Consider the following 12,760-nt stretch of genomic DNA (forward strand, 5'->3'; position numbering starts at 1 on the left):
AAATTGAATTAAATTGCATCAATTCACAGAAATTCAATTTGGCCAACTGAAAAATTTGTAATCCTAAAGTACTGAAAATACATAAAAACAGAAACAAAAAGTAAAATAGTACATTTCCAAATTGTGGAAAAATGTGAATCAAAAATTAGGGTTTAGGAAGTCAAAAATTCCCAAGTTTCAAAATCAATTGAGTAACTCATCAACATAATGTGTGTATATATATAGACATGTTGAGAGTTGACGCATCTTAAATGACACAATGACTGCGTCATTGGTTTTCATATTCTCATTGTTAAGAGCACATGTCAGTTGCATCACTACTGCATGTCACAGAGCTCCGGGTTCAGAAATATGAAAGCTGAACTGGACATATTCGTATCCCAAAGGCCCTTTTCATTCTGAATGTTGAAAAAAAAAAAAAAACGAAAATAACTATGTCAAATCAGAGAGTTTATTATTTTATTTACCTGCACTCATGGAATGTGAAAGAGAAACATATGAGGGAATCAAATAAATGAAAACAAACATGTCAACTCCACATAACAGTGATGTAGCCATAATTAGGCTCAGAATGTAGAAAATCACAAAATACATCAGTAGTATAAACTTACATTTTTATAAAAATACTAAAATTTACCCACAGAAAATGCAATGTAAAGACATTTTAAAATTAGCAGATGTATGATGAATAAAGTAAAAACAGAACGAGACATTGGTAGTAGTTTTCTAAAGCCATTATATCACTTTCGAGTTACCAATGAAAGACCTTATTTGAACAATTTGAGAACCTTGGAATAGAAGCATGTTAAACATGACATAGCCATTACCCAGGGATAATTCCCTGCTAGTTCCCACGTCTAGGAACAATTACCCTGCCATACTTACGCGTTTGTGGACAAATGGTCCCAAACATTTCCAATATGACCATCAGATTGTTATACATAAATGTTTCATAAAATCTCACTGCATTATCAAATTAATGGCAGCACCAGTATTTCCAGGACAACCAACCCTCCTGATCTTCAGAAACATACATTCAGTGAACACGAATCAGAGCCTTTTAAAAAATAAACTAAATTATGTTGAACACGCTATTCTGGGAAGTACTGCCAGGTGTAAGAATCAAGTTGGTTCTCCTGCCCCATGTTGCTGGAAGGGTACGGTATCTGTGGCATCATCTGATTGGGCCCACTGGCTTCCATAGGTCTCATGTTCTCCGGAGTACTTCCATTGGTGTTGGGGCAGTTCAGGAGGGCGGTGAAGGACTGCACACAGTCTGAAGATGAGGTGCAGGCGGGCCCCAGCACAGCCATGTTGCTCGGCCCCTGATTTTCCTGTTTCAAGTGATGGTGGCCTATGAGGTTTTGAAGGAACTCTTCATCTATGCTGCTTGCATACGAGTACCCCGTTCCCATTGACCCACTGGTGCCTGTTGCTCCATTTTGTGTGCTTTGAGGCTGTTGGGAACCACAGTTATACCAGGTATGCGTTCCGTCCAGTCCTTGTCTTTGAGATGGCTGCTGGGATTGCTGGACTTGCTGGTTCGGTTGGTCCTGTCGAGGGTGGGTGCTTGTTGGGCCATTGGGTTGAAGAAACTCCAGATCCATAGATGTCAGTAGAGGGAGGCTGTTTCCACTTTCCCCTGTGGTGGGCATGCTGGGACTAGGGTTGATTTGCTGTAGGCCCACCCCATTACTAGCTCCGTTGCTGTTGACTTGACCAGCCCATGCTTGACTGAGCGTTCCTAGTGTTGGGGTTTCTGATAGGGGTGGCACCATGGGGCAGGACGAAGGGGCTCTGTTATAACAGCCTGACTGACTTGGGCGCACCACCCCATGGTTGGAAGGACGGTAATAGTTTGGAGGCTCTGTAAAAAGAGTAAGTTGTATTGAGTGCTTTTGTTTGTATAAATCAAAAGTTCATATATTATTTAGTATAGGTTACATTAAAAGTGACATGCTTCTTACCGATTTTGATTCTCTGATTCATCAGGTTGGTGGAAGGCACAGCTTTTGGTCTGTTCATGAAGCTCATGGCTCCTTGAGAGAAGCTAGGGAAGGATTTCATCTGGCTTTCAATTTTACGTTTCTTCTCTTGACAGCCATATGGATCTGAAAAAATAAACGATGCTCATTTTTTGTCTGCCAAATCAACATAAAACAGGAATATCATGATCATTTGACCTATTTATGACAAGGTGAGGTTAGGCTGTAACATGTGGGGCAACTCCTCAAAAATGGTATTTGTAAAAAAAAAAAACATTAACTGAAAAGAACGTTTTTTTAAACTTAATTGTGATGTGCACAGCTGTACACACGAGTTTAAAAAACTCATTGGGTGCAACTCACCACATATTTTTAAAAACATATTTGATGTTTTCACTCACATTAGTTTTTACTACCACAAAATGGAAACCTATCTTGGAAATGGTGTTTTTCAAAACTAAATGAAACCTATACTATATGAATACAAACAGTACATTTCTAGGAAGTTAGCACGTGTTTTAAACCAGATTAAAGAAAATATTTTTTTGTAGATGACTCATGGGTCATACTTTCATTGACCCACTTGTAACAACAAATACCACATGGGCCAAAATCATTCCAGGATGTGGGTAGCATGAAACTGTCGGTTGATTTTTTTTTTTTTTACCTTTGTCGTCGGGCAGGTATCTGAACTCCATGGGCTCACTGACCTCCTGGTCTGTGGGACGGCGCAGCTGCATGCGCACTGTGACCGGGGCTGTGATGGTGGTGTCACAGTAGGCAGGTGTCTTGAACACTATGGCCACTTGCCTGTGTACGTCTGCCTGAGAGAAAGAGCCTTTTGCCTCCCAGGTCTGAGTGAAGAACCTCACCTCAATGTCATCTAGAATGAGGTGATGTTAGGATGTGAGAAATGGGTGGAATGAAAGAATGGCATAAAAACTGGCAATGGAAATGGGTAGATTGTTTTCGATAAAATAAATAAAAAAGAAAACAAAACAAAAAGATGATGAAGAGAAAAGGACATACGAGACCAAATGAATGAATGACTTAATACATATCTAAATTAATTTAAGATCTGTACTTCAGCCTTTTTTCTTAAAATGAAGGTGCTGTAAGCTGTTTCTTTAAGCGAATATAATGCATAAATTGTAAATAGCTACATATCTCAGTGACAGACTGGTGAGTCTGTAAAACGCATGTGATTTTTTTTAGCCATTCAGAAGAGTGTTTCTGAATGTTTGGGTCTGCCGACATATCTTTGAATTTAAATTTTTGGATAGGACGTGTGCTTTAAGGGATGGGGTGCTCTCATTCAAGTAAACAAAATAGCTTAAAATGCTTAAAGCACCTAAAGATTTCAAACGGTCCTTTACCTTTCTGCACTTTATCGCAGAGGAGGAAAATCTCATCACCTCCCTTCACACTGCCACTGTTCTTGTTCACCCGGCAGATTCGCAGTTCGGCTGTGTTCGGGGCCCCTAAAAAAAAAAAAAGCAGTTTAACAATCTTGAAACACAGACATGCGCTGCTGTTAGCAGTAGGAAATAATCTCTCCCGTTCTATGACTTTATCTGTGTATCTGCAGGCACAGCCACAATAGTAAACATTATGTCCTGAGACTAAAAAAAGCAGTCAAACCAGTCATGATTTACAGCGAGGGCGAGGTTGTTTATTGCTTCCTCTTTTCTGTGGCTGATTTCATATTTATGGTTAGATTTATTTACCAGCTACCGGTATTAAAACTGGCTGCAAATACATCAACATTTTTTAGGTCAAACATACCTACTTCGTACACATACCTTACATTTTCTAAGAAATTAGCCTAATTTACTGCACTGTCATGAGAACGACATGAATCAGCCTCTACAAGCAGATAAAAGAGTTTTAACCTATTAACCAAGTCATGGCATGAGCTTTTTTTTAAAAATCCGCTCTGACTTATTTAGCATCGCAAACCACACAGACACACTCTGCAAGCACCGCTTTTCTGCTCGCGAGCTGTACAACACCATCACGTGAGGAAATGTTGAAATGGACCATGCTCACTTCCTGTGGGATGTGGCCACTGACAGCTCTGTCACCTAAGCAATGCATCGCTTTATCTTCGTGCTCTGTGGCAGCAGTGACTTGCATCATGCCAAACAGTAAATTAGTCAAAAGTGCTGCAGAACTGTTGCATTCTGAAGGGTTTTGCCACACCACTTTCTTCTAAATCTAGAATATAGCAGATACTGAAAACCAATACCATGCAAGCAAAGTTTTTTTGTTTTCTCAGAACAAAATGTAATTATTAATAGTAAATAATCCAAGAGGTGTAATTCTGTGTGACAAGTAGCATCAAACACAAGCACAGAACAAAAAACAGGTCGCCACACCCCAAATTCGTATCATCCGCTGAGTCAAAGTTATGTTGTCAGACAAACAGTTTGTAAGTTTGTTGCCATGCATAAATGACACACATTAGTGTTTAATGCTGTGCGCTTCTTGTTTTTGTCAACTCACGGTTGTCATAGATGGGGTTGGAGACGATGGGAGGCAGCATGGTGTTGTACATCCCGGTCTCATCTTGCAGGTATATTTGGAAGCATAGACGCACCACGTTCAGATCATACTCCTCAGTCTGTAGCAACTGTTCCCGGGAAACTATGGACGAAAAACACACGTTCAGGATCGCAGTGCGTGCAAAAAAACATAACATATTAACCGTAGGTGTCATTTGAGTCAAAGCTGAACAGGAGATAAACAGAGAGGCAGGTAAAGGGGAAGAAGGAGAAGAGAAGGAAACAGGCATGAGAACGAAAACCAGGTCAGTTTGTTCAAAGCTAGCTGACACAGTTGAACAACTTGTGATATGTTTTTAGATTTGTTTTAATTATGGTATTATTTTCATGATAATAAAGCATGCTTAAATTTCTCATTTGCCATAATGCAAAATGTATAAATATTTAGTACAGTCTACTAAATATTGTACCGTATTGCAACGACAACATTATTTGAAATTACTTATTTTTTGTGCTTTTTTGCATTGTCTTTAGTTTGATGATTTAAATAACGAAGAATATAACAGTACTTTTTTAATTATAGTAATTTATACAATATATACACATATTTATAATAAAAATAAGAAATGTATAGTCATTTTACAGTAAACTGCAAAAAATTATTTTTGTCTTGCTTCTAGTCCAGACATCTAAAAATTCTTAAAAGAAGTATTTACTAGACAAGTCTTGTTTTGGGAAAAAATAACTAAAAATTGAGAGAGTTATTATAAATCCCCCACTGGCCGATTATTTTACTGATTTTAAGCAAAAACTCTCTCAATTTTGAGTAATTTTTCCCCAAAACAAGACAATAATTTTTACGTGTCTAGTAAATGTTTCCTAATTTAAGATTTTTTTTTATTTAGAAATTTTTATTTAAAACAAGACAAAAATACTAAGTAAGAAAAGCATTTTTTTGCAGTGTAAAAATTAAAGTATGAAATCTTCCTATCTTCTGCACTCACTGTGAGATGACAATTTGAGACTGTGTATTGTGTGAGGAGAGACAAAACAGTGTGGCCGCTTGCAAGGGCCTAATATATTTAGTGCCGTCCACTTTGGACCACCCACAACTGCTCTTAATATAAAGTGTAAACGGAAAAGCAAGCAGCATGTAGTGCTCTTGCAGCTTCTACACAGCAGCATCACCAGAAATGCCACTGACACGTCAGCCCACAAAACACCCACAAGGTTGCTCGTGAAGACATTTCTCAGTGTGTGCTCCTCCACCCACTCTCGCTCTCAGGAGTCTGTCTCTCTTCACCAATGGTATCCCCCCCACGGCCGTGACGAGCGCTCTGAGGTCACAGCAGGTGGAAATATCGCGGCGGGTTAGAAAGAAGGCTCGAGTGACAGAGTATCGTTGACGACTCTGCAGAGTCTGGGGGCTGACGTCCTGACGTGAAGAGACACCTCCGTCCAGACCACAGCCCCAGAAGTGGGAAAGAAAGATGGAGATGGAGGCCAGGCAAGTGAGGAGCACAGCAGACAGATGTGAAACAGACAAGATGTATGGCGAAGCAACAGAGATAAAGTGGGAGGAGATGAGTGGGTGCGGAGATAGCGAGAGGTGGGGAGTGAGAAAGGCAACTGCGAGCAGTGTCGTGGTCATGTTTATTTGCGTATATGTGCGCCTCGGGTCTGCATTGGGTGAAATCAGAGAGCAAGATTAACAAGTGGACAGCCGATGCAGGTGGCGGATGATTTAGGTTAGTGTGGGCTGGTGGAAGGTAAAGCAGATGGTGAGAGCTAGAGAGCTAGAGAGAGCGAGAGAGAGAGATAGATAGAGAAAGAGAGAGAGATGGGGGCGAGCAGGCAGGTGAAATGTCTACTTTCTGGCTGAGACTCATCTTTCGTCACCTGAACCCACCAACGCCCACTCAGCACCCATCACGGCAAATCTAGATATGGGCAACCTCACAGACAGCACATGTCTGTGCAACTAACAAACACTTTTCACAGCATGACACGTATGCCTACTAATTGTGAATTACTGTGATCTTTAAATTCAAGTCACACATTAACATCCAGATAAGGGAATTATAAGCAAATGTAGAAATGTTCAAATATTGATGTGCGGTTACACAGAATTCAAACGCTCAGACCAAACGACAGAATAAAGTTTTAGGTGTAGCAATCTGGATTCAGTGGCGACATTTTTGTGATGTTACAGTTGGGACCACAGTTACACATGAAAATGACTAAATGAATTACTTAAATATATTATATTACAGCATACACACACACACGTTTGTTTTTGTGAAATGTGGGGACTTTTCATAGGCGTAATGGTGTTGTACGGTACAAACCATATTTTCTATCCCCCTACACTGCCCCTGCCCCTAAACCTTCCCATCACAGGAAACATTCTGCATTTTTACTTTCTCAAAATAATAATTCTGTATGATATATAAGCCTTTTGAAAAGTGGGGACATAGGTAATGTCCTCATATTTTACCCTTACCTTATAATACCTGTTACCGCACACTTAGAAGTTGTGAACACAAAAAAAGTATGTTTATGTTTAAAAAATGGTGTATGTTTTACAGAAAAATACAATTTTTGACTAAATGTCACGGTTAAATTCAACACGTTACTTGCGGTTTCTTTGTAATTGTTTGTGAAATCTGCTAGCAATTTCTGTACTGGCAATTTCCGAGTGAAAATGGTTTCAAATTAAAGCATAAACCAAATGTTTTTCAGAGTATGAGTATTAAACTGAACACGAAACAATTACATCATTAATCCCAATTACTATGACGATTCATCAACAACTACACATTCATGTTTGTGACGGCCCTAATCGCAAAATGAATACCTCTGGCCTATTACCCAGTCAATAATCGAAATGAACAACAGTATATATTCTATATGCATGCGTCATCGTTAAAATCATTGTGGGATTACAACAGTGCAAATGAGGTCATCGCTGGCAGGTCATCCCTGACACATGACAAAATTTCAAAAGTAATATCAAGACTAATCTCACTACGACTGTCATCGTGACTAATCTACATAATTTCAGGGGACTGTTAGTGTTTTGCAGCCAAAGAAGGAGATCTTTATTTGGTTATCACAGCAGAAGTGAGAGCAGCGCCTCAAACAGTCCTTCACCACAGAGAGCAGCGGAACATGCATGCGGAAGCAAACACAGATCGGAAGTCACTATCTGATATTCCCTATGTTCGCTAACCATATTGTGTGATGACCTGTTAAAACACTTTCCTAATTTCTCAAATGTTGTTCGGGTAGACAGTGGAATTAAACAACATACTGATTCTATACCAACTGCTAACATTGTGTGACATGTTGAATCGATTTATATATAAAACTATGAAGAATATCATCATAATTAAAGCCGCATTTCAAAGTGGAAGCCAAGTGATGGTCAACTACTATGTACTTCCAGGGGTTTTAGGGGGGTTGGAACCATTAGGTTAAAGGGATAATTCACTAAAAAATGAAAATTCTCTCATCATTTGCCTGGATGAATTTATTTCTACTGCTGAACACAAAAGAAGACATTCTGAAGAATGTTGGTAACCAAACAGTTGATAAGCCCCATTGACTTCCATAGTATTTTTGTTCCATGGAAGTCAAACTGCTTACTGACATTCTTCAAAATATCTTCTTTTATGTTCAGCAGAAGGAAGATATTCATACCGGTTTGTAACAACTTGAGGGTGAGTAAATGATGACTGAATTGTTATTTTTGGATGAACTATAAAAGAAGTTTATTTTAATAGTTTATACTGTTGTTCATTTTATTATTGAATAGGTTATAGCGAGGTATTCAGTTTTGTGATTTGGGCTGTCACTAACACAAAAGTGTAGTTGTTGATGAATTGTCATGGTAATTGTGATTAATGATGTTCTGCTTAATACTCATACACTGAAAAACATTTGGTGTATGCTTTAATTTGAAACCATTTTCACTCTGAAATTGCTAGCACAGTACATTGCTAGCTAAAGCACAAATAATGTCAAAATTCCTTATAGACTTCTACATCACAAAAAACATTGCTCATGGCGCCTTATAAAATCACCTAGAGAAGTTCCTTTAAATATGTCAACCCTGTTATAATTTCCTCCCACACGATAGTTTGCATGGAATTCCTGAAGTATTTGCCTATTTGCATACTCGAGGCAGAACAACCCAAAGTTATCCGTTACACAAAAACGTATAGTTTACAGTTCCTCTTGACATTCCTCCCTCTCTGAATAAAATCCCCCCGATCATATGCCGCTCAATACCGCAGCCAGTTTTGCAACATCTTCACTGAATAAAGAGAAGTGATTCTTTCTCTACTCTACCTGCATTGTCAGATAGTTTGTGTCATATAATACTGAAAGAAAATGTGTAAGCATTGTGTTTTTAACAGCGTGATGTTGTCCACCATCCTGTATATACAGTGTGTCTGATAACGAGAGTAAAAGTGAAAGAAACTGGGTCAGTAATAGTGATAAGACGGAAGAAAGGTTAGAAGGCCCAGATGGAATCTGCATTTTGTATTCATTTTGCCTCAATTGAGAGAACATTTTAGGAATTTTAATTGGGGCCTGAGAAGAAAATGAGGAGGAGAGAGTTGGATCTCACCATTAAAGGGGTTGATTCCTCGTGTAACCCTCTGCATTATGGCATCTCTCACTTCTCTTCTCCGCACACACTGGATGCCCAGGTTCTGGAAACTGGAAAAAAACAAATAAACAGTCTGTTAAACTGTGTAGTCTGATTTTGAGCACCCAGATTTGTTTAGTTAAATGTATTGTCCATCTTGAATTTTGATCCCTAAGACTAAAGCTTACAGGAAGAGTGAGGTTAGAACTAACCATACTGACACACTGTTTAAAATTGAGGGCAGACTGGAGCTCTAAGGCTCTCATTTTGCATACCGGGGAATCCCCTGCATGGCTCCCTACTCTGAAACAACATGCTTCTTTAAAAACATTTTTAAAAAAATCAAAAGAAGAAGAATGGACAGCCCTTCGGAAGAGAACTGCGGTGGTGTGTGGGCTGGAGTAATACGGAAAGCACATTGGAATGGTTTTGATGTGGCGCACAGAGATGTTTCATTTCATTAAGAGGAAAATAGCAACAGGACCAAACAAGATTAGAGCAAACCATGCAGATAATATATATATTAAATCAAAAGGTTTTTAACCTTTTGTATTCAAGCATTAAAAGCATCAACTTACGCGATGACTCTACGTTCAGGTCCAAACTCTGCCTCGTAATAACCATCCTTGCAGTCCTTTCCCACTAAGTCATGGGGATGGGGTTTGTATGGGTCGCTTTTGGTCACCAACGTAACACGTACTTTTCCTTTCCTGTTAACATTTAGTATCTAATAGAAAATGATAGGATGAGAGATGTAATTTATAAAATGTCTTCGTAAGTTTGATTATACAGTAATTTTTTCTTCAGTAGTGTAAGCCTTTAAAAACAGGTACCTGAATGCTTGGGTAAGTTCTGTTATTGTCAGAGCTTCTTTCTCCCGGTATGCTGCCCGCTGAACGACCCTCACATTTGTACCTGAAGCGCATGCCTCTCTGTTTTGGCTGCTCGAAGATCTGAGCACAGGGCTCTCCCACTGCACAGAAACCGGCAAAATGACATCAGTCAGTCTCAGAGATCTCAATTTCATTCATTTGAATATTAAAAATGATTTGACAGACTAAAAGCATGTTAAAAACAGGCAGACATGCCCAGCAGGTGGGCTCACCTGTGCTTATATCTACTATTTATTCAAATGGCAACATTGAAGATGCATAAGAACCTCAAAACACCTGCAGAAACAACATCTTGGGTCTTTCACAGAACCTGACCATAATCTGACCACAAACAACACAGCCTGCTGGTAAATAATTCCCCGCTCTCTGCACCTGTCAGCACAGACCCTTACCGAGCTCACCCAGGTGCCATTATGCCAATACACACTAATCATAACTTTGCCAAACACCTGCACACACAGCTGGATTTTCCATGCAATCTAGATTTGGTTGTTTTTAACACACTTGCTTCTGACACCCACACAAATAGGTGAGATCCATTCGCATATGCATTCGTACACTGTAAAATATTATAAAATAAGCTAAGGAAAACATTACATCTATAGTTATTATGAATGAAATGGATCCAAATGTATGATATAACGTAGTGTGCAGATGTCACTCACTATACTGCCTGCTCATGAGTTTGTCACTTACAGGAAGTCATATCTTTATCAAACAAAAGAGGAAGCAATGTAAGAAAATCTGAACATTACATCGGTTTTACAAGGGCAACTGGGTGATGTTTGAACATATTTGATTAGTCAGAGTTCCAGCCTAAACTTTACTCTAAACATATGTTGCTAACGACAGAATGTGTTTCCCACTCGACACATATGGATATAATGTAGGCTACTTACTTAGACTGGGATCCCTGTGCATTGAGAGGGGATGCACTGTACAAGAAAGCATAGACAGAAAAGCATAAATAAATATAGGAAATCAGTTAAATATAGATTTCAATGCATTTTATATCGTACACGAATTAACAAACTGAAAGCTGAAGCAGCTTTTTTGAGGGAAAAAGTTCCTCATTTTTATTTCCTGGTGTTACTTTGTCTCTCATGCATTCATATACTCATAACTCATTTGATTTGTTTAGTTTACGAGATGTATCTTAAATTTAAAAGACTTAACTTTAGAATGTGGTTTTCAGGTAATGAGAATCATATTGCATTTCTTTCCCAATAGCTTTGTGATTGTACACTTGCAAAAAGATAACTCTGCGTTTCATTCATAATAGGCCGATGTAAAACTACAAGCCTGTATGCGTTCCCATTTTCGATTAAAAACAAACTGAACAAATTTCATTGTGAAGATTTACAACTGAAGACAATAGATTAAAACACGTTTTTACTGAGACGGATTCTATATAATAAAACTATGAGTTGATCTGTAATTGAAAATGAGCTGATCTACCTACACAACTCATTAAAAATAACCACGGTGCTATTCCGATTCGACTATCACACAGGTAGCCAAGGAATTGGTCGAATAATTTAATTAAACAGCAAAGAGCAAGAACGGGAACTTAAAAAATAGTTACTTGTTTAATTTAATAATACTGGTACTCACCACCATCCATATTATGCGAACACCCTTTTGTATTAGGTTTGTCTTGCGTCCGAGCTCTAAAGTGCTGAACAGAAATACAGTAACACTCAACACAGAATAGTTCTGACTGGGAATTCCCCACTATATACAAATACCCGCCCACTAAAAAGATACTCCCCTATGCTATGGCAAGCCGGTTAAACATTTAAATTTACTTGCGATAATTTACAACACAAATTTTTTTTTTTTTTTTTTAAATTTCACTAACAACTATTTATTAGATGCTAGAACACATTTATTTACTACTACTCACTATTATAATAGTGACAAGTAATAATCCCATTGTTAAAAAGTTCACATTTTGCCTTTCAATTGTATAATATTCTGTATTTTATATATTCATAGGTTACTAATAACAATTCATTAGGTCCAAGTATGTATTCTTTAATTAAACATTTTAAGTAGTGAGTAGGCTAGGTCTAATATTAATTAACAACATGTACTTACAGGGTTAGTTATATGTAATTATGCATAATTTAATGTTATTGCTGCAGCAGTAAATGTAACGTTACGACCCTAAAATAAAGTGTTATCCTATTCAAATAGTGTGTCCAGTTTTACTACTAATTAAATGGGCACTCGTTTATTCCAATTGTTACTTGCTAGTAACTAGTAAGACTTTTAACAAACTATAAAGTAGCCATTCTGTATAGTACTTATACAATTAAAAAAGCAATTGCTTTTAATGAAATTAAAAATGTTAAAAGTAACAATTGGGATGTATTTGTTCCCATAAATAGGTACTAATATTATCTAAAAATGAACTAAATGCTAGTAGGGCTGCAAGATACATTATTATACAGAGATATCGCAATATAAAAATGTTATATATAGCAATATAACAACTATCTATTTTTGATGTAAACAAAATGATTTGCGATATAGAGATATAGTTATACCCAAGACTCAGCTTACTATATTTATAAGTTATATTTCACCCCAAAACATAAATTCATAAATCATGTCATTTAAATCCTATGTGAGTAAATGTAAAAAAAAATTATTTGTGGATGAACTAAATATTTACATATTGGGAAGAGTCATTTTGACAGGCTTTCTTGCGACTGG

General features: G+C 37.8%; 1 protein-coding gene across 1 annotated transcript; it reads right to left on the minus strand.

Moving 5' to 3' along the window:
- Positions 1–437: 437 nt before the first annotated feature.
- Positions 438–11,773, minus strand: rel (v-rel avian reticuloendotheliosis viral oncogene homolog). Its single transcript, XM_067422242.1, has 10 exons — positions 11,654–11,773; positions 10,939–10,974; positions 9,980–10,119; positions 9,725–9,873; positions 9,126–9,217; positions 4,491–4,631; positions 3,362–3,466; positions 2,653–2,868; positions 1,968–2,111; positions 438–1,867 (listed from the first exon to the last, which is right to left on the minus strand). The coding sequence occupies exons 1-10, from the start codon at positions 11,661–11,663 to the stop codon at positions 1,092–1,094; spliced, it is 1,809 nt and encodes a 602-aa protein (XP_067278343.1). The 5' UTR covers positions 11,664–11,773; the 3' UTR covers positions 438–1,091.
- Between the last annotated feature and the right edge of the window lie 987 nt (positions 11,774–12,760).

This window comes from Pseudorasbora parva, chromosome 17 (genome assembly GCF_024679245.1).
Source record: "Pseudorasbora parva isolate DD20220531a chromosome 17, ASM2467924v1, whole genome shotgun sequence".
Classification (NCBI taxonomy): Eukaryota; Metazoa; Chordata; class Actinopteri; order Cypriniformes; family Gobionidae; genus Pseudorasbora; species Pseudorasbora parva.